The 23,604-nt window shown below is 41.4% G+C and overlaps 1 protein-coding gene across 1 annotated transcript in view; it reads left to right on the forward strand.

Moving 5' to 3' along the window:
* Window positions 1-23,604, forward strand: part of LOC145341212 (rho guanine nucleotide exchange factor 4-like) — a 58,361-nt gene that overhangs the window by 6,086 nt on the left and 28,671 nt on the right. Inside the window, exons 2-4 of the mRNA XM_080186134.1 lie at window positions 7,451-7,524; window positions 11,797-11,994; window positions 22,560-22,739. Coding sequence (XP_080042260.1) covers window positions 7,451-7,524; window positions 11,797-11,994; window positions 22,560-22,739 — 452 coding nt within the window. The remainder of the gene's footprint in view (window positions 1-7,450; window positions 7,525-11,796; window positions 11,995-22,559; window positions 22,740-23,604) is intronic.

Genomic DNA, 23,604 nt, shown 5'->3' on the forward strand with positions numbered 1-23,604 from the left:
CTCCCACACAATGTCTGTCCAAGTGCACCTACAGAATGTCTGTCCCAGTGCAATTCCACAATGTCTGTCCTAATGCACCTTCACAATGTCTGTCTGAGTGCTCCCACACAATGTCTGTCCAAGTGCACCTACAGAATGTCTGTCCAAGTGCAATTCCACAATGTCTGTCCCAGTGCAATTCCATAATGTCTGTCCCAGTGCAATTCCACAATGTCTGTCCTAATGCACCTTCACAATGTCTGTCTGAGTGCTCCTACACAATGTCCATCCAAGTGCACCTACGGAATGTCTGTCCAAGTGCACCTACACAATGTCGGTCCTAGTGCTCCTACACAATATCTGTCCAAGTGCTCCCACACAATGTCCATCCAAGTGCACCTACAGAATGTCTGTCCAAGCGCACCTACACAGTGTCTGTCCAAGTACACCTACACAATGTCTGTCCAAGTACACATACACAATGTCTGTCCTAGTGCTTTTACACAATGTTTATTCTAGTGCTCCTACACAATGTCTGTCCAAGCGCACCTACACAATGTCTGTCCAAGTACACATACACAATGTCTGTCCTAGTGCTTTTACACAATGTTTATTCTAGTGCTCCTACACAATGTCTAGTCCGAGAGCTCCTATATAATGTTACCTCAGTGGCTGCAGCTTGGCTGCTTAAAGGCTGCTGACTTTCAGTGGTGGATACTGCCAATTACTTTCAGCAGCTCTGGGTCTCACAGATCCTGCGGAGGACAGATTGCTGGACTGCTATGAGAGTGCTTTTGAACACTATAATCTATAGCCATGATAGAAGCAGGCTGAGTTTCTACTGCAGCATTCAAACTTCGCCTGTTATTTGTGCTGCAATGGAAGTTGCAATCTAACCATCAGATGCTGCATATGATTGGTTCACAAGTGTACTAATCAAGATGGACACCACCTTCATGCTGGAAAGGATGGCTCCAAGTTCTATGCAAAACCCTGTGTCAAGCTGTTGCTGGATTTCTCTGTGCTCCTTCACATTGTCAGCCTATCAATGCACCAAGTATTTCTCATCAGTCTCCTTCTGCTGGCTGCTCCACTGAAATCATCATGTGAGTCCTCAGAAGCAGAACCCATGTGTTACCTTTCTGTCTGCTGCTATCTATACAATCCGGCCTCTGTGGTTATTGTAAACCACTCAGACCCACACATTGATACTACTCTCTGAATCACACTCAGTGTAATAAGGGTGGTGACATAATGGTAACATTAATGGACTAGTAATCCAAAGACCTAGACTAATGCTCTAGGGACATGAGTTCAAATCCCATCATGGCAGTTGGGGGAATTTAAATTCACTTGCGAAATAAATGGGAAAAATAATGCTAGTTACATCATTAATGATCATAAAATGACTGCATTTTCACTAAATATCCATCTGTTTCACCATGGGTTAAAATCTGTTATCCTTACCAGGTCTGGCTTACATGTGACTCCAGACCTACAGCAATGTGGTTGGCTCTTAACTGCTCTCTGATATGGTCCAGTAAACCACTCAATTGTGTCAAAGCACACATGAAAGTTGAATAAGAATAAAACCAGCTTGCCCACTCAGTATTGACATAGGCAGTGGAATTAACAAAGGCACACTCAGCCAAGTTGATCCTTAAAAGTCCTCCACACCGACATCTTGGGGCCATGACAAAATTGGGAGAGTTGTCCCACAGACCTGTCAAGCAACAGCCTGACCCAGTCATACTCATCAAATCTTTCTTCACAAAAATGTCTTAGACACCACCATCACCATCGTTGGCAATGTTCTGTCCCATCATTCTGTCAGTAGATCTGAATCCCATGCATCATTGGTTGCTAAGGGAATTAAAAGTAACAGATGCAATGGTCACAATCTTTCCATGCTCTTTAGATATAGGACTAGTACCATAGGAGTGAGGATTTCAGATGTTTCAACCCTAGCCCAAATAGAGGGGAGGGATCGACACAACTGCTAGCCAGCCAGCCTAATGTTGGTGGTGGCGAAAAAAATGGAGACAATAATGTGAAACAGAATTAATGGTCAGTTGAAAATTATGGGTTAATAAATAATAGCTACGGTGCATTTCTGAAATGCAAATTGTGTTGACTTGGTTGAGTTTTTTGATAAACTACTAGATTCAAAGATGACAGGTCAAGTGGATGAACCATGCTAAATTGTCCCTTAGTGTCCAAAGTTATGTATGTTACGTGGGATTGGCCATGGTAAAAAGGAGTGGGCCTGGGAAAGATGACCTTTCAGAGAATCGGTGCAGACTCGATAAGCTGAATGGCCTCATTCTGCACTATAAGGATTCTATGGTTGTCTACAGCTATGTATGTGGGGTTACAAGAGGTATTCTAACTGCTTTCACTCTGTAAAGTGTCCAATTTATTGCACTCACCTTTCTTGGATTTTCAGCATAAACTTTGATTCTTGACCAAGTCCTGTTCTTATGAAATCATTCTTGACTTCATGTCATCTGAATACTCTCAGTAATTCTCCTGACTAACTTTCCTCTGCTTTCAGTGCTTCTTGCCTATCAACATTTCTCCTATTCAATCAGGCCAGTGTAATGAATTGGGAGGTAATGATCGACTCATAACTCTTAGTTTCATTATATTTTCAAATCCCTAGCCTTCTGTCTCATGGTTAATCTTCAAAAGTCAGCAGAAGCAAGTGAAACCTTTATTTTGTTGTCTCTTATACAACATCCTTTCCCGAAGCAAGATATACAAACATGTTCAACTGGATCTGTTCCAATTGCAACATGTCCATATTGATGCTTCCCAAAGGATTACCCTTCGTCTTTTTTTTGTTAATGTTTAATTCAAATTTCCTATTCTCTGTGTACATCTTACCAGTTAATGTCTGAAATCTCTTTTAGCTGTTGCTGTAACAACTCACTGTAACATAATAAAAATCGTCAGTAAATCTGAGATTGACAGTCCAAAGATGTGCAGGTGGATTGGCCATGATCAATGCATGGGGTTATGGGTTAGGGTGGGGGAGTGGCTCTAGTTAGAGTGTTCTTTTGGGGCGGTTGGTGCAGACTCAATGGGACAAATGGCCTCCTTCTGCACTGTAGAGATTCACTAGAAATGCAGCCATGTCAGAAATCTTCTTCAGTATTAGCTGCAAGATTCATCACTGCTTCCAGCATTAGATTAAACAAATCAGACTACCGTTTACATCCTTGTCTCATTCCAACCATTCCATTATTTTTTTACCCACTCAAACAGTGCTCATGTTATCAGTGCTTTCAATTAGCCTGACAGGTTTCTAAGCATAGCATGCATCTTCAAGATATAACCCATGCAATTTTATTTTGAACCGGAGGGTTTTCACCTAACATTTTTCCTTCATTTTTCTGGTGGATTACAGGAGTATAGGAACACTATAACTCATCTGGCATTACATCAGAGTTAGTCAGAATGTGTTGTCTCTTTGCTAGTTAATTCAGTCACCCACTCCCATTATAATTAATTGGTTGTTCTGGTTCTTTTCTGCTTTCCCTTTATCTGCTTCCCAAATTATTCATTCTTGCTGGCAGCAGTGGTGGGGCATGAATAGTCAGAGAATTTGGCCATTCGCTCTGTTTTCCTCTCTGCCGATGCTGGCTGATTATCAGGGCATTTCCTGTCATTTTCGGTTTTTATCTGACTCTATTGAGTGATTATTGATTCATCAGATCAGTTGTGATTTGCTTTATTGTTTTATGCATATAAAACACAAGACGCAGATAAAATTTGCATAGAAAAAGATGTGTTGCCGAATGTATAATGGACACAAGCTTCTGCAATATTCTCAACACGAGAAAAAAATTGACATCCTGCAACGTCCTGGTTATAATGCAATACAATATTAAATCCTGAGCCATTTTTACACAAATCCATTATTTTGGAAGACACTGCATCAGTTTGGTCATTATACAGTACAGTATTTCTGCCACTCTCTGAACAGTGGCACAAGTAAGACACAGGATAAAGCTGTTTTATCTTGCATCCTACTCACTTACTCATTACAATTAGACAGCAGAGAAACATAGGAACAAGCATTGCTCATTTAGCCCCTTGATCTGTTTACCATTCATGGCTGATCTACATTTCAACTTACAGTTTATACATACGTTAGTAGGAAAGCAAAATCAGTTAGCTGCTAAAAGACATTCTAAATTCTAGGATATACAAAAGGCTGGACAGATGACAGGGCATCATTCTCTATTGTATGTGACATCATTAGAATGTGCTAGTAAGAATACTGCCTTTGTGTTCTGCTCTGTAGTATTCTGTGCCTATTATACACCAGTTAAACACAGGAAACAATTTTCAGTAAGGTTTCACCACTGAGCAAAATCCTCTAATCTTTGGCAGATAAAATGACAGGGGTTTCATGATAGAGAATGAAATTCAGAACCAAAGTAAGTAAAATTGTTTTTTTTTTCAAAACCAATGCAGTTCAGATATGTAAGAAAATAATGTTGCTGAGGTCTTCATGTAATGATGGGTAAAGTTTTCACCTCAAGTTACAGAAGTGACCTACCTATCAGCCATTGTATGATACAATTATGACACATCTAATATACAGCTACAACCCTGAGTGAATGGCTCACTTATACTGTGCATAATATCAGCCAAAGCTGGCACTAAGCAAAATTTAACCAATACTGGTTTGCTCATGACAACAATTTTGAATTTGATGTACAATTGGAAGCCTAATGAGGGGAATTGGAGCCTTTTCGGTATCAATTCTGACTACCACTTAGAATGGATGAATCAACAGGCTTTGTCAAGTCGACGTTAAGTTCATTTGTAAGTACTACCACTGGTAAACTGTAGATCATGTCAGCATTACTATCTTCATGAATACATACTAGCGCATTTTCATGAATCTCTAACAGTGAGTCAGAGAATAAACCATGTTGTCCTCTGATAAAATAATGCAGTTACTGAAAAAAATTAGACACAATTCTTTTAAAAGAGATGTTTCTTGAATGTTTGCTTCTTGGGAAATTCAAAAGTTTTTTTGTGCTACAGATATTACAGGACAACAGTCACACAGACAGTAGCTCATATGGTGAAACAACAAAGGCTCCCCTCCAACCTCCCAGAGCCATCAATATTTGTGCACAATATTCATCTATGTTGGCTGGCCCAACAAGCAAATGGATGGCTACTTTTGGACAGTGGTGTAGTGGGATAATGATGGGGCAGGTAGAGAGTATTAAGGAAGAGTGAATTAATTTCTTGAGGAGAAATGTTTTGTGATACTTTGAGGTATATGTAGAAAAAAAACAGTGGCAAGTTTTGCGTGTTTGAAGGTGAGGCATGATGGAAGCCATAAGACTTAATTTTGCCTGAGTTCCACTCCTAGTCCCCTGATCCTGCCTTTGCACTATCTAATTCTCTATACTCATCCTTCATCTTCCCCTTCAACCAATGATCAATCTGCTCCCTTTTCCATTGTTTCCTTCTGTTATTGCTCTTCCTTCTCTATCATACATGCAACATTCATCTCTCACTCCACAGTGTGTTCTTTTTGCACATTCCACAGACCTACATTCTAAAGTGGGGTCCCTAAAATTGGATTCAGTTTCCCTTTCAACCTCCTTTTTTTGTCCCCACAGTTCAGCTATTATTCTGCACAACTATCTTCCTAATATCCAAAGATCATGAAAGAAAAGTTACATTTATATAGCATCTCTCATGATCTCAGATATCCCAAAGCATTTACTGAAGTGTTGTCATCATTGTAATAACGAACCACCAAAAGAAACTGTTTGGACTATTGGGCTAGTGTTGGGTTTCTGAAAGAGCCAGCCACTTAGTCCCAACCAGTGCCTTTTCTTCATATACACATACATTTGGCTTTTTCAAATACATATGCACTTCCAATGGATAGGTATCAATTGATTGATCAGATTGGCAGAAAAGTCTTCAATGAAATTTAATCCAGTGAAGTATGAGGTGATACACTTGGGGACAATGAACAAGACACCAGGAGCTCTGAAACTCAGAGCAGAGCAGGGAGACCTTGCAGTGTATGCCTATCCCCAAAAGTAGCTGGACAGATTGAAGAGATTATCAAGGAGACATAACGGGATACTTTCCTTTATTGGCCAAGACGTAAAGTGTAAGTGCAGGGTGCTATGCTAGAATTGCACCCAACACTAGATGCACTACAGCTGGAGCACTGATCACAGTTCTGGTCATCACGCTATAGGAAGATTGTGAACAAATTAGAGAGCAGAGAGAAGAGATTTATCAGGATGTTGCATGGAGCGGAAAAGATGGGAGTTGTTTTCTTCAGAGCAAAGAAGGCGGGGGGGGGCAGATTTAATTGGTGAGAAAATCAACTCACACCAGTTAAAAATAGTCTAAAAGCAATAATACAGGGGTACCATTTTTCAATTATAGAAGACCAGTTAAGGTCAGTTTTACTGGTGCCAGTCATTTTCTTGTTTTACTGATATTGTCTTTATGATGTGGGGCCTAGATAGAGTGGATAGGAATAGACTATTTCTATTAGCAGTGGTCAATAATAAGAGGGCATAGATTTAAACTAATTGACAAAGGGTTTAGAAGGGAGTAATGTTTTTGCTCAGAGGAAGGTAGGGATCTGGAACTCATCCTATTACTGAAAGAATATTATTAAACTAGAAAGAGTGCAGAAAAGATTTACTAGGATGCTACAGGGACTTGATGGTTTGATTTGTAAGGAAAGGCTGGATAGAGTAGAGCTTTTTCCCTGAAGTGTAGGAGTCTTGGAGTGACCTTATAGAGGTCTATAAAATAATGAGGGGCATGGATAATGTAAGTGGTCAACATCTTTTCCCAAAGGGAGGGGAGTCTAAAACTAGAGGGCACAGATTTAATGTGAGAGGGGGGAGATACAAAAGGGTCCAGAAGGGCAAATTTTTTCACACATAAGTTGTTATCTGGAACAAGCTGCCAAAGATAGTAGTAGAGGCGGGTACAATTTTTGTCTTTTAAAAAGCATTTGGACAGTTACATGGGTAACATGGGTATAGAGGGATATAGGGCAAATGTGGGCCAGCTTGGAACTAGCTTCATGGTTAAAAAAAAGAGGGTGGTATGGACAAGTTGGGCTGAAAGATCTGTTCCCATGCTGTAAACCTCTATGACTCTATGATTCTAAGACACTGCCCAAAAGGGTGGCCCATTTAAAAACATTTATGGACCAAGATCTGGAAAATGGGATTCTTTTTCTTTTGCTTCAGCTGTTTCTCATCCAGCATTGACATGATTGGTTGACTAACTTAAGTTTGTGCCATAAATGTTTTTTATGTTTCTGTGGTTCTTATTAAACTATCATGGCTTCTATTTCCACTATTACTTATGATGAGGCATGTGATGCCTGAACAAGCCTTAGCATTTGAAAAAGAACTCTTAACATCTCATTTTCTTTCCTGATTTACTTTTACAGAACTTTTCATAATTGTGAGTGCTTCTAGTCGATACCATCTCAACGACCTTCATTCTAATTCTAAGAGCCCAAAGGTTTATTTATTCCTCCTCTTAACCTATTTCTCCTTGTAACGAAAGGTGCCCATTGGTGGCATTATCTTAGTATCTTCTGCGCTCACTCCACAATCTTGACATCTTTCCTAAAGTGCCTAAAACTGAACACAAATCTACCAACCACGGCCAATGCTGCCATTGAACAACTCCCTTAAGCCCCTGTTGGCTCAGATCTGTCTACGTTGCATCTTGCCTCCTTTCCTGCATCCCGTTCTTCCCTATCCCTCATTATCTCCCATCTTCCGCTTCCTTTCCATCTCCTTTCTTTGTTTCTACCTCACCATCACACTTTGCATTCTCATTGCCCATTCCTTGCCCATCTTCCCCTCATCACTACTGTCCCTTTGCATTCCCCTTGGCCATTCCCTTCCCCAGTATGCCCTTTATGTGGCTCTTCTATATTCCACTTGCACCTCTCTTTCTCTCCCCTTCTTTGGTTAAAGTTGAGAAATTGGTGTAGACTAAATGAGTGTGCAATGATCAAGGGTGAAAGTTTCCCATTGTGGGAAAAGGTTCACGTAGAGCTGAGACCCAAGCATGGTAATTATAGCCAATGTATGGGAGAGGTGGGTGTGGTTGAAGACTCGATGCTGGAGGCTGTGTATAATCAGGAAATACCAGGGTTAGATGAGTGTTGAGGGCATGCCTGGAGTAGTGGGGTGGAGGAGACGGGATAGAATCAACAGGAGGAGGGATAGGAATTGAAGGGAGAAGACATAGGAATTGAAGCCAAGTCGTTTGAAAACTGGTAGAGGAAGACAGGCTAGCCTATGAATGGGTTCAAGTTGGCAGAGGTTTTAAGTTTATTTATTATTGTCACAAGTAGGCTTACATTAACACTGCACTGAAGTTACTGTGAAAATCCCCATGTGAGTAATTTAAAAAAAGATTAAAAGTTAAAGTTAACAAAAGCCACTGAATATTGTAACCTGATGTTGTACACCACAGTGTTAATGAGGCTATATTAATCCTCACATTGCTTATCAACTATTGTTACAATATAGAATTGTTCAACAACAGAATGTTAAGTTGTGCAGACAGGAAAAGTGTGTAAAAAAAAGATGAGTATCTTATACATGCGATCCTTTTAAGCCATTAGTAGGCTAGATCCCAAGAAAATAGTTAGATATTCCATTCGTAGCAAATACCCATGGAGTTACTATTGTTTAAAGTGAGAATCAAGTGACCATTGCTTGAGTACTATTGACAGTAACTGGGAACTTTTGCTCCAAACTTCTAAGTATAACCCCTTACTTTAAAAAAAAGGAAGGAGGAACAAGGCAGGGAATTACAAACTGGTTAACCTAACACCAGTAGTGGCGATAATTATAAATCATAAAGGATATGACAACAGAACACTTTGAAAATAGTTTTTTTTTAATTTTTAAAGTTTATATCAATGGGATTAGACAAAGTCAAACATGGATTTATGAAAGGGAAATCATGTTTGTCAAACCTAGTGGCGTTTTTTGAGGATGTAATTAGTAGAATTAATAAGGGAGAAACAATGGATTTGGCCATAGAAGATCATGGAATCATAGAATCCCCACAATGCAGAATGAGGCCATTCAGCCCATCGAGTCTGCACCAACTCTCCAACAGAGCATCTCACCCACACCCTAACACATGTGTCTTCCCCACTAATCCCGCTAAAGACACTAAGACAATTTAACATGGCCAACCAACCTAACCTGCATATCTTTGGACTGTGGGAGGAAATTGGAGCATCTGGAGGAAACCCATACAGATACAGGGGGAGTGTGTAAACTCTACACAAAGTCACCCAAGATCAGAATTGAACCCAAATCCCTGGAACTGTGAGGCTGCATAAGAAACAAAGGAAATAGGAGCAGGAGTAGGCTATCTAGCCCCTCGAGCCTGCCCCGCCATTCAATAAGATCATGGCTGATCTGTCGTGGCTCAGTTCCACTTTCCCGCCCTCTCCCCATAACCCTTAATCCCCTTGCCTATCAAAAACCTATCAACCCGCATCTTAAAAATATTTAGCGAGGCAGCCTCCACCACCTCAACAGGCAGAGAATTCCAGAGATTCACCACCCTTTGAGTGAAGCAGTTCCTCCTCAACTCCGTTCTAAGCCGCCCCTCCTTTATCTTGAGGCTGTGCCCTCTAGTCCTACTGTCCTTTCTGAGTGGGAAGAGCCTCTCCACCTCTATCCTATCCATCCCATTCATCATCTTATACGTCTCAATGAGATCTCCCCTCATTCTTCTAAAGTCTAACGAGCACAAGCCTAGTTTATTCAGCAATGTTAACCACTGTGCCACAGTGCCATTTCCGACTCATAGAAATTCCTGCAGTGCAGAAGATGGGCATTCAGCCTATCAAGTCAACACTGACTCAGCATCTTACCCAGCCCCACACCCCTTTGCACTATCCCCGTAACCCCACACATTTACCCCTTTAATCCTGCTAACCTACACATTTCGGGACACTAAGGGACAATTAACCGTGGCCAAGCCACCTAAGCTGAACATCTTTGGGCTGTGGGAGGATACCAGAGCACCCAGAGGAAACGCACGCAGCCACGAGGAGAATGTGCAAACTTCACGCAGTTACCCAAGGTCGATATTGAACCCATGTCCCTGGCACTGTGAGGTAGCAGTGCTAACCACTCTGTCATCGTGCCGGTGTGTTTTAATTTTCAGAAAGCTTTTTATATAACCACACATAAGATGTTACTGTGAAGTTCAGTGGATTAGCCATGCTAAATTGCCCCTTAGTGTCCCAAGGTCTGCAGGTTAGGGGGATTAGCCGGGTAAATACGTGGAATTACATGGTGGGTCCCCTATCGGAGAGTCAGTGCACTCTTGATGGGCTGAATGGCATCCTTCTGCACTGTAAGGATTCTAAAAAAAACTCTAAAAAATTAAAGCACATGGGATTGGGGGTAATATATTAGCAAGGATTGATAATTGATTAGCAGACAAGAAACAGAGAGTAGGAATAAAGGAGTCTTTTTTAGAGTGGAAGATGGTGAGTAGTGGGATACTACAGGGTTTGGGCTCCAGCTGTTCATTTGGACCAGGGAACCAAATGTAATATTGATGACTCAAAACGTTGTGTTAATGTGAGTGGTAAGGAGGGTGTTAAGACGCTTCAATGTGATTGGCACAAGTCAAGTGAATGGGCAGATAACATGGCAGACTGCAGTATAAATTGTTTATTTATTTATTAGTCACAAGTAGGCTTACATCAACACTTCAATGGAGTTACTGAGAAAATCCCATAGTTGCCACACCAGTGCCTATTCAGGTACACAGAGAATTTAGTATGGCCAATTCACCTAACCAACATGTCCTTTGGGTTGTGGGAAAAAACCAGAGCACCCGGAGGAAACTCACAAAGATATGGAGAGAATGCGCAGATTCCACACAGTGATTCAAGCCAGGAACCAAACCCAGGTCCCTGGTACAGTGAGATAGCAGTGCTAACCATTGTGCCACCATGTGTGAAGTTGTTCACTTTGGACAGAGAAATAGAATGGCATATTAGTTAAATGATAATAGATTGGGAAATGTTGATATGCAAAGGGATCTGGATATTCAGGACACCAGTCAGTGAAAGCAAACATACAGGTACAGCAGCTAGGAATGCAAAAGATATGTTGGCCTTCATTGCAAGAGGACCTGAGTACAGGAGCAAGAATGTCTTCTTAGTGCAGCTGTGCAGGGCCTTGGTGAAACCATGCTTGGAGTATTATATCTGTTTTGGTTGCCTTAGCTAAGAAAGGATACACTTGTCATAGATGCAGTGCGGGAAGGTTTACCAGATTGATTCCTGGGATGTCAGGCTTGTAGTCTGTTGAGAGATCAGATCGATGAGGCTTGTATTGACTGAAGTTTAGGAGAATGAGAGAGGATCTCACTGAAATGTATAAAATTCTGCTAGTGTTAGACAGGGACATCTTTTTCTCCAGCTGGGGCATCTAGAACAAGGGGGGGTCACAGTCTCAGGATATTTCGAGTTTCTAAGGGCGTCAATGGCTATGGAGAGAGCCATGGCCGAATGGCATTGAGGTAGAGGAAAAGTCACCATCATACTGAACGGTGGAAATGGCTCAAAGAGCTGAATAACCTAGTCCTACTCCCATTTTCTATTAGATTTCATAAATTATTACGGGACTCGGTGGTGGAAACTGTTTCAGTGCATTCTCATGTCATTATGAACCTGATTTGAGACTGTTCTACTTATTATGGATGTTAATGTAGCCTTATCCTCTGTTCTTAAAGTTAGAGTACGATGGAGAAAGGAATGATTATGTTTTCTATGGAGAATACAGTGAGAGCCAATCTCTCGCGTTGCCACCTGCAACTGGAATGATTACTAATCCAGAGAAGGACAAGAAAAATGAGTACAGAAACCATGTTATCAACGAGATCATAACGGTAGAAAGAAATTATGTCAAGAACTTAAAAGACATCTATGAGGTAAGGTGCAATGAGCAGTTTCTTTCATGTTTAGCACTGCATAAATGTGGATTTTGTTTCCTGTCATTTTTTCCTCATCCTTCATTACAAAAGAGATTGTTGAGGCATTAAATGAATGGATAGAATAGAAGAGATAGGTGAGGCATTAAAAGAATTACTTTCTTCAGTGTTCACTAAGGAGAAGGGCCATGTTTTTGAGGATGAGTGTGTGATACAGGCTGATAGGATGGAGGAGGTAGATGTTCTGAGAGAAGATGAATTAGCAATTTTGAAAAACCTGACGGGTGATAAGACCCCTGGGCCTGATGGGATACATCCTAGGATACTCAGGGAGGCAAGGAATGAGATTGCGGAGTCTTTAGCTTTGATCCTTGGGCCCTCACTGTTCACAGGGATAGTGCCAGAGGAATGGAGAGTGGCAAATGTTATTTCTTTTTTCAAGAAAGGAAATAGGAATGAACCTGGTAATTATAGGCCAGTTGGTCTTACTTCGGCAGTCAGTAATTTAATGGAAAGGGTCCTGAGAGATAGGATTTATGAACATTTGGAAAGATGCAGTTTCATCAAGGATAGTCAGTACGGTTTCTTGAGGGGTAAGTCCTGCCTCATAAATTTGATTGAATTCTTTCAGGAGGTAAATAAATGTGTAGACGAAGGTAAGGTAGTTGATGTCGTATACATGGTTTTTAGAAAGGCGTTTGATAAGGTTCCCCATGGTAGGCTCGTAAGGAGGTGTGGAATAGAAGGAAATTTGGCTGATTGGATAAGTAACTGGCTGTATCGTAGAAGCCAGAGCGTGGCGGTGGAGTGAAAATTTTCAGACTGGAGGCCAGTTACCAGCGGTGTACCACAGGGGTCAGTGCTGGGTCCTCTGCTATTTGTGATTTTTATCAATGACTTGGAAGAGGGAGCTGAAGGCTGGGTTAGTAAATTTGCTGATGACACCAAGATTGGTGGAGTAGTGGATGAGGTGGAGTGTAGGCTGCAAAGAGACATTGAAAGGATGCAGAGCTGGGCAGAAAAGTGGCAGATGGAGTTTAACCCTGATAAGTGCGAGGTGATTCATTTTGGTAGGACAAACTTGAATGTGGATTACAGGGTCAATGGCAGGGTTTTGAGGAATGTGGAGGAAGAGAGGTCTTGGGATTCACATCCACAAATCTCTTAAGGTTGCCACTCAAGTGGATAGAGCCTTGAAGATCGCTTATAGTGTGTTAATGTTTATTAATAGGGGATTTGAGTTTAAGAACCATGGGGTTATGCTGCAACTATACCAGACCTTGGTGAGACCACATTTGGAATATTGTGTGCAGTTCTGGTCACCTCACTATAAGAAGGATGTGGAAGCATTAGAGAGAGTGCAGGCGAGATTTACCAGGATGCTGGCTGGTTTGGAGGGTAGGTCTTATGAGGAAAGGTTGAGGGAGCTGGGGCTTTTCTCTTCAGAGCAGAGGATGATGAGAGGCGACTTAATAGAGGTTTATAAGATGATGAGGGGGATAGATAGAGTGGACGTGCAGAGAATATTTCCTCGGGTGGATGTAACTGTTAGTAGGGGGCATAACTATAAAGTTCATGGAGGGAGATATAGGAGGGATATCCGAGGTAGATTCTTTACTCAGAGAGTGGTTGCGGTGTGGAATGCATTGCCTGCTGTGATAGTGGAGTCAGACACTTTAGGAACTTTTAAGCGGTTATTGGATAGGCACATGATAAGGAGTGGGATAGCTCAATCTCGGGTTTGGACATAGCTCAGCACAATATCGAGGGCTGAAAGGCCTGTACTGTGCTGTAATGTTCTATGTTTCTATGTTTCTAAAACATAATGGATGCAGATTCTGGATTCACAGAAGGCGTTTGACAGCAAGCGAGATCATCCCATTTCCCTCATCAGTTAGACTGTGTCCGGAAGATAGTGCTGCTCATGTTGTTCAGTGTCCCACCATATTCATTTACCAAATTACTTTGGCAGGTCCTGGCCATGTAAGATTAATCAAACCACATCTACCTCCCTGGTTGAATTTGTAAACTTCCAGGGTGCTGACAGGACTCTTCTTATCCCCAGATATCATTCGGCAGTTCCACAATGCAGTCATCCTGCTTTATTAAGGGAAAAAATTGTACCTTCTCTTTAAGCTCCTGCAAGCCCAGTGAAACCTACAGCAATGGCCATTTTCTCATCTCCTAACCAGAGAGCTGTCTATAAGGGAGCACACACCATGCTTCGCTCTGCCTCTACTCACTCAAATGAACATGGAGAAGTGGTGTCCTATGGGCTTGGTCACTCTTCCAATCAGCCATTGCTCTAGACCCTGCCAGCTTGGATCATTGGTCCCTGAAAACCTACTCTCCCTCAGATTTGTTAGACTGCTGAGTTGCAGGGGTAGCATGGGCCGTCATGCAATGGAAATACTCGTGGGGTTAGACTGCCTCAAGTGATGCCAAATCCCTTCAAGTACCTCTGAACTATCTCAGGTCTCAACTCCTTGGAAGAAAGGCACCCCACGGGTTCTAGAACGATCACTGGCAGCCTCTTTTATCCCATCTTTCAGCTCTAAGGAATTACTTCATAAAAATATTCCTCCTTCATTCCCAAGAAGACAACCATAGACTTCCACTGGAGTGTTCCATAATTATGCATAATATACTCTAAATTGGTCAGCTCACTTTAACAGCAAAGTTAAAAGGATGAAAAGGTTGCCACACGGTGGTTACTTATCCGATTCATGAAGCTGTATTAGATAGGTGTTGTCTGCTTGCAGTCCAAAATGGAAGAGAGGGTAAATCTATCAAATGCCTCTGATAATGTTGCCACGTAATCATGTGACACTACACAGAAATGTATTGATTTATGATACATAATAATGCTTGACAAAATGCTGCATAGTTTGCCTTCTGCAGTATGGCTGAACAGGAATCACTACTGCATTTACCGCCTGCCTTTAGGCATGCCAAAATAATTTACATGTTGATTATCAACTAGTTTGGCTATGTTTGAATGCACCTTTTGTGACCACCAAATCCCAGAGGAGAATTTGAACATGGAACTTCTAGAGATACTAACACTGCTGTACAGGACTTCCCCATAGAAACACAGTTATAGGAGCACCGCAGTTAGGCTGCCCAGATTAAGAACAGCTTGTTTCCTGCTGCCGTCAGATTTTTGAATGGACGTACCTTGTATTAAGTTGATCTTTCTCTTCCGCCCCCCACCCCCCCAACTATGACTGTAACACTACATTCTGCACTGTCTTGTTTCCTTCTCTATGAACCGTATGCTTTGTCTGCATAGTGCGCAAGAAACAATACTTTTCACTGTATGCTAATACATGTGACAATAATCAATCAAATCAGATCAAAATCAAATCAAAGTTTACAGAATCTGACTACTTAATGGGATTAGTACAACACCTTATTTAGACTGTGGGCAGAAATTTGTGCCTATCCTGTTGGTGAGATTTTCCAGTTCCGTCAGTCAATGGACCTTTGAATAGCTCGCCACATTATCCAGCCTCAGCTCCTCCCCTGCCATAAAATTCCACCCTGTGGCTTGCAGAGGAGGCAGCTCAACATTGGCTGCCAGTGGGATTTTCCAGTGCCGCTGAAATCTCAGGCATCATGTGTGACTTGCCTGTCCTATTGCTGGGGAACCCACAAGGGGGGATGGTCTTCAGCGGGAACAAAAGATCCTGTCAGTGGAAAGGGCTGGAAAATCCCACCCATAAAGTGCTGGAAATACTCAGCAGACCTGGCAGCATCTTATAAAGAGGAACAGTGTTTTGAGTTGAATATGGCTCTCCTCCAATTCTGAAGAAAAATATATTTCCTTTATTCTTCCATGGGGTGTGCACATCACCATAAGGCTAGCATTTATTGCCGATTTGCAATTTTGTTTGGGGTGGTGATGGTGAGGAAACTTCTTCAACTGCAGCAATCTAAGGGTAGATATTCCCACAGTGCTCTTAGGAAGGGAGTTCAAATATTTTGATCCAGTGACAGTGGAGGAATGACAATATAGTTCCAGGTCAGAATGTGAATAGCTTGGAGGGAAACTTGCAGAAGTCAGGAGATGAGTTATTTGCTACAGAATTCCCAGGATATGACTTATTCTTCTCGTCACTGTATTTCTATGGTGGACCCAATTATAACTCTGGTCAATAATAACCCCAGGATCTTGATAGTGGGGAGGATTCAGCAATCATAATATAATTAAATCTCAAGCTTTATCTGAGGGTAGCTTCTGAACTTGTAGATCCTCTGGCTGTTAGATGGAACAAGGTGTAAGTTAGGTTATTAGATTAAAAATACAAGGTTAAAGTAAAACTGCACATCAATTCCCAAATGTGCTGTAGATAAATCAGGCGCCATCTCTTTCGGGCAGTTCTGAACAAAAGGAAGTTTTGTGTGTAGTCAGGACAGGAAGAAGGTCAAAACTGCCACAACTCTGCTGCAAATCAGTTCTTGGCAGCCAGATCCCCAAGTGCCCATTAATCGTGTGGGCCTTGACATTAAGGCTGGAATTTTACCGGCCCACCTGCCACTAGAACCGGAATGGGCAAGGGGTGGAGCATGGGAAGGTCCATTGATCTTGGATGGGATTTAATGGTTTTGGGACGAGCAAGGCCGTAAAATCCCACCCTATGTGTTAGAAGACAGTCTGAAAATATTACGTTAAACAGACAAGAACTAAATGAGAAAAATAAGGGAATGGGTGATAATCAACACTTCAAAACATTAGAGTCAGGATTGAGCAATATGAAAGCATTCAGATACAAACTGCACAGTTTAGATGAATCATTAAGCATGGGGGGATATATATATAAATAGCAGTGTTGTTTCCAGCAAGAAAACCAGTGTATTTCTCTCCAGACAAATGTGTTTGTTTTCTCTTCAGATCTTACGACACTCTGCCAAAAGTAATCAAGGGTGCATGTTAAGTAACAGAAAAGAAAGAGTGGGGAAAAATGGATGTTTTTCTGGTTGATCTCAGGGATCAGTGTTGGGACCACAATTGTTTACAATTTACATAGATGATTTGGAGTTGGGGACCAAGTGTAGCATGTCAAAGTTTGCAGATGACACTAAGATGAGAAATAGTGTGAAGTGTGCAGAGGACACAAAAAGGCTGCAGAGAGATATAGATAGCTTAAGTGAGTAGGCAAAGATCTGGCAGATTGAGTACAATGCCGGTAAATGTGAGTTCATCCATTTTGGCAGTAATAACAGCAAAATGGACTATTATTTAAACAGTAAAATTTGCAGCATGCTGCTGTGCAGAGGGACTAGTGTCCTTGTGCATGAATTACAGAAGGTTGGTCTGCAGGTACAGCAGATAATTAAGAAAGCCAATGAATGGAGGCATGGAGTTCAAAAACAGGGAGGTAATGTTGTAGCTGTGTAAGGTGCTGGTGAGGCTACACCTGGAGTACTGTGTACAGTTTTGGGCTCCTTACTTGAGAAAGGATACATTGGCACTGGAGGGAGTGCAGAGGAGATTCACAAGGTTGATTCTGGAGTTGAGAGAGTTGGCTTATGAGGAAAGATTAACTAGACTGGGACTATACTCATTGGAATTTAGAAGAAAGAGGGGAGATCTTCTCGAAACATATAAAATTAAGAAGGGAATAGATAAGATCGAAGCAGAGAGGTTGTTTCCAATGCTGGGAGAAACATCATTAGAGCTAAGCTTGACAATGTCAAAGATCTGTCACCTTTGGTGTCTGATATGGGTAGCCCCCATCTTCAGTTTGACCCTAGCTGTCATCAGTGGTCAATATTGACATCAACCTTATGCTGGACCTTGACATCCTCCATTTACTATTGAGGATGATGTGGTCAATTTGGTTGGCAGTGTGACCATCAGAAGATCTCCTTGTCAGCTTTCTGAGGGAAAAGTGTGTCTCCAATGACACAGTTATTATTTATGCAGATGTCAATCAGCCTTTCTCCATTGTCAATGATGTTGCCTAAACCATGTCATCCCATAGTTCCATTACGAAAATAAAGATGGTCTTACAATATTTATATTTGAATTGGTAAAACATTTGAAACAGGTATAGTTTTAAGTGGGTTTAATTTAATGTTTCTATGGATGGAAGGGTAAAACCTTTAATTACATTTACACTGGACAAAGTGGGGTTTGATTCAGTTCCAGCTGTGACTCTATTGTGCTTAGAGAGGGTTATGGCATGAAGAATGAATAGAGGCTGACAAAAGTAACAGTTTTGTGAGGTAGGAAAGTTTTCATTTTTAGCTGAATTTATTTGCAGTTGAAGATAGGTCACTGAGGAGTGAACTTCTTTCAACTCTGCCAGAAGAAAGACTGAATAGGACAAGGGAGTTGCAAAGAGGTGGACTTCCCAAAGAACGTGTACAGTCTGGGCAACTAGGACATTGGAACAGAAAAAATGTCTTAAGAGGACTGAAGTTAAGAGAACACAGACTAAAGTATCATTCAGGAGAATTCAAAGGAAAAACAGACAGTTACAGTAACCAGAATTAAAGTGGGAAAGCAGACTTCAGAGATACATCAAAAGTTTGATGTCATTTCCACAGTGTGTGGGAACTGGTAGTTAAAGCAATTATGAATAGTTCACAATAGTTTGTACAATAGTCAAAACAAAGAAATTCTGAAGGAGGAATTAAAAATCCTAAATGATTGATTCTTCATTAAAATTGGAGTGGAAGCTTTGTCTAAGAGCTTCTAAAAGAAGTTAAACTTGGACTGGATTTCAAAATGCAAACCATTGATGAAAAGCAATGTTCATAGAATCCCTACAGCGCAGAAAGAGGCCATTGAACCCATCAAGTCTGCAACAAAGCAATCCCACCCAGCCCTGTTCTCATAACCCCATGTATTTACCTCACTAATCCCCTGACATTTAGGGGCAATTTAGCATGGCCAATCTACCTAATCTTTGGGCTGTGGGAGGAAACCCATGCAAACACAAAGAGAACGTGCAAATGCCACACAGAAAGTCACCAGAAGCTGGAATTGAACCCAGGTCTCTGGTGCTGTGAGGCAGCAGTGCTAACCATCGTGCCACTGCACCACCCTTCATGAAAGAAGACTCTAAAACATTTATTTGAGAGTGGAGTTTCTAAATTTTCTTGTAAAAACCATCTGCAGGAATTTTGAGGAGAAATCCACAGACATTCACTTGAGTTCAGGGTGGAGAGTATATTTGACCACAGCCAATTTGTGTGCTTAAAGGGACTTTGTGTTACTGAGACCATTGTAGCATAAGATGTTCTTCGTAATCCATATTAATCTTAAAATTGTGTGTATTTGTTAAACAAAGGGATTATTGCAGCATAATCCAATCTTTTACGTTTAACAAATAGTTTTTTTTATTGTTAAAACTAATTAGTGGCCCCATGATGCTGTTTCTCCACATTTTCTAACAAAAAATGAAAGTTATGGTCTTTTGAGCTAGGGTCCCATTCTAGGATCTTGCCATCCAGTTATAACGTCAATGGGATAATAACAGTTCTTTCATAGTCAGTGTTATCTGTTCCATCATTGTATTCATAATCAAGAGCATGTCGTGTTGTGTGACCTTGGACACTGCTTGTTTTAGTTGCTCAGAGCAATCATCCTTATCCTCTTCCTCCGCCTTGTTGAGAGGTGCGCAGAGCTGCAGGATATTAAGTTTGCAATATTTGGAGTCAAACCTTGCTCTGATTTGCCTTTTACAGAGGGGTTCCCATTCTAGGAAAGACTTTGTTTTGTCCTTGTTTGCATGTGTGTCACTCTATCTGAGAGAAGGATGATTGTCACCTTGCATCCTGAACCAATCCATTTACACTCACTAATGCCAAGAATGTCCAAGTTGTACCCCTGCATCTTTGTACTCTGTTTGCCATCTCATATATGGTGCGGATACTCCAATCTCTGAGACAGATTGTTGTTCTGAGCTCCAGAAAACTCCTCATCGAGCTCCTGTTTTCTCTGGCTGGGCTTTCATCTGAAGCTGTCATTACATAACATAAGAACATAAGAAATAGGAGCAGGAGTAGGCCATCTAGCCCTTCGAGCCTGCCCCGCCATTCAATAAGATCATGGCTGATCTGTCGTGGCTCAGTTCCACATTCCCGCCCTCTCCCCATAACCATTAATCCCCTCTCTTATCAAAAACCCAATATATTGGCTGGATCTCCTTATTGGGAACCTTGATGATGTTGCGGAATTTATCAGTTTCTGTAACTTGACATTGTTTTATAGGGTGGAGTTGTTGGCTCCATGCTCAACCACCAACCTGGAGGTCCAAGTGCCGTGTTAGTCTGACCCCTCACCTGAACCCTGCCTGGTATAGTTTGGCCTAAAACCCCACCAGCATGGCTGCCAGAATCTCTGGGTCTCATAAGCCCCACCACTGCAACAAGGTCACAGCACACGGTGAAGTATTGGCAGGGAACAGTGATAGAGTAAATATATTCTAATAATGTAAGAAAGGAATACATTGAAGCATAGGGTGTCATGGATAATTGGATTAAGGTCAAACAAAAATGTATAACCAAGGCCCTTGAAGACAATAATGAGGAAAATAGAATAAATGCTAGGGAAGGCATAATGTAAATTTAAAGGGGACATGAAAAGTTATAAAAGGAAATAGTAAGGGGTTAACTTAGCATGACCAAAGGGAAATAATGGTTCAATAGAAAGTAGATTGCTCAGAGGTGAAAGCAGGAATATAACAGAGAAATGATTACAATGTGGTGGGGAACTTAACTAAACATTGCCCAGCACATTTTACAAATGATGAAGGAAGTGAGAACGTAGATTTATGAGAATAAAATATAGAGGTATAATATTTTTGAGGGCGGAAGAACAATATAGCTTGGTAGCTGGGTCAGAGAACCTCCTGTTATTCATTCACAGTCCATAGGACATTGCAGACTGAAAATTGGCCGATGATTTAATCCATGCTAATGCACTGAAAAGCTAATCCAGTCATTTTAAAACGTTTCAGATTATCCTGAATGCACAATCTTTTACAGCTGGTATCATGTAAAAGGCCAGAGATGATGTTAACCTGGGAGCAGGGTGCTGCAATGGGTTACAACAGCATTTGATCCTTTGGTTGAATCAAGACTAAATTAAAATACTCTTTTGTTTGCTAGTCAGGTCATAATGAATCAATTGCAGTCCTATATTTCTCAGCACCCACAGGTCCACAATGTAATGCTTGCCATTTATAATGATGAGCTTTCAGAGAGATCAGAAGCGAATCAAAGGGGATTTATTGAGTGATCTATAAAAGCAGCAGCATGTTTGCAGCCAACTCTAAAATATCTCAGAGAAGTCCTCCTCCTGGGGTGATTTCCCACTCTTAATCCTGATTGGTCATCCAGGTCAGGTGACCTTTACTCTGCTGTGTTGTCCTTAAAGGGACAATCATCACAGTATTGTAGATCATAATTCAAAGACACCGAGCAGGGACAAGGAAATGTGAAGGTGACGTATTACCACTGTTCTTCTGAATTTGGACTTATAACACTTTTGGTGAGAATGGAATCTAAAGCACACCAGATCTATGAGAACTTGTATAGACAGAGAATGGTTCAGAAAATCATTTTAATTTCACAGCTGCGATAATCTTTTATGAGCAAGAAAGCTTATGCTCCAAAAATAAACAGAAAAAATATCCAAGGTTGCTCAATTTGATTCTTAAAAAATGCAGAATGTAGTACATATTGGGTAAAAGCTTCCTCTTGGTGTGACACTGTCCCAAACCTGATACTGGGGAGGCAGAAAGTTACGGATCATTGTTTTTTTACACTCAATTCTTAGCATAATCTGTCTTCCCTCATAATGTGCCAATTATAGAATAAATAAATAAGCAGATGGGTATTTGTCTGATCGTAATAATTCAGTTAGCTGAGGTATGGGGTTCCGGAACCAGTCAAGAACTAATTTCTCCATTGCAATGCCTCTACTGATCAGAGTTCACTTGACAACCATAGAGTCATCATAGAATAATAGAAGCCCTATAGTGCAGAAGGAAGCCATTCAGCCCATCGTGTCTGCACCAACCACAGTTCTCCCTGGGCCTTATTCCCTTACCCCCACATATTTACCCTGCTACTCCCCTTGACACTAGGGTCAATTTAGTATAGCCAATCAACCTAACCTGCACATCTTTGGACTGTGGGAGGAAACCAGAATACCCGGAGGAAACCCATGCAGACATGGGGAGAATGTGCAAACTCCAAACAGACAGTGACACAAGGCTGAAATTGAACCCAGGTCCCAGGGTGCTGTGATGCAGCAGTGCTAACCACTGTGCCAATCAGTATTCTCTTCTCATACAGTAGACAGTTGTTGTTTTGCCCAACATTGGTATTCTCATGAACAGTCCTGATCAGTGCAAGACAAAAAGCTTTACCTACATATATTAATTCACCATGCTTTTTGCTGACAGATAGAACAGGTACACACATTGTACCTGTATAGCTAAACAAAATAATTGGTAAATATCCACCTGCTTCTGCCAGTTCTACTTTGAAAAGCTCAAGTTGCAGAAGAGGACTTGAGATGAATTTTTGATATCTTTATCCTTCAGGGTTACTACAAACAGTGTCGGAAAAAACCTGAAATGTTCTCTCAGGATCGGTTAGTCACCCTCTTTTCAAACGTCTATCAAATCTACAAATTCCAGAAGAAGTTCCTGAAATGTCTGGAGAATTCATACAATTCAGTACAACCATACTTGTCTGAGTTTGGCCGTTGCTTCCTCGACCATGTGAGTAGTAATTTGGTATTTTCCACTAACAACATGCCTGCTCCTTTAATTTGGGACTTCCTTTTTAAAATTACTTGGAGAATGCCTCACTATGCTGTTGATGATAGGTTACAGCCACTAGGTTGGGCAAAACTCATTAATCATGGAAAACTATGATTCAGAGGAAAGATTCAATGTTTGGATTTATTCTATGCTCCTGAACATGACTGAAAGGTCAGTGGGGATGCCCCGTGGTCATTTTATGCTCGATGGGCATTAATTGGCTCAGGGCGAGTCTTGCACCACCATCTGGGGAGGGTGTCCCACCATCGAGAGCTGCCAACCAATCTATAGTCCCAGTGGTGCCAGACATGAATGGCTACTGGATCTACAGCCAGAGCCCAAAGAACAGGAGATAATGGAGCCGGATTTTGAATCAAATCCAGGGTATTTACAGACTAGCAGGCCCCAGTGAGGTAATGAGATGGGCGAGAGGGCACGAAAGGCCAGTGTTGAGAAGCCAAGGGGGTGGTTAAAAGAATAAAATCACTGTGCATTTTCATGTCACCTAGGTACACACACAGCTGAGTCAGGTCTAGCTCAACTCGATTCATCAGCCTTTCAAATGGGCCTAATGCACGTCTAAGTCGAAACGGCATGAATTGATACTGGTACAACCCATCTGGAGTTATGTAGATGGGGATCTCCCTCATGCAGCTGGTCAAAGAGACTTGCCAACATTCCTTTAATAAATCCGTTCAGTGATGTAGGCTACTCTGCCAATACAACCTTGCAGACAGGGGATTGAATAGGAAGCCGTTGTAGTAACTGCATTCATCTTTCAGTAATCAACTGGAAAAGTCCAGCTGCTATTACTGGTACCGAT

The sequence above is a fragment of the Carcharhinus amblyrhynchos genome, chromosome 3 (genome assembly GCF_965287045.1).
Source record: "Carcharhinus amblyrhynchos chromosome 3, sCarAmb.v2.hapA, whole genome shotgun sequence".
Lineage (NCBI taxonomy): Eukaryota > Metazoa > Chordata > Chondrichthyes > Carcharhiniformes > Carcharhinidae > Carcharhinus > Carcharhinus amblyrhynchos.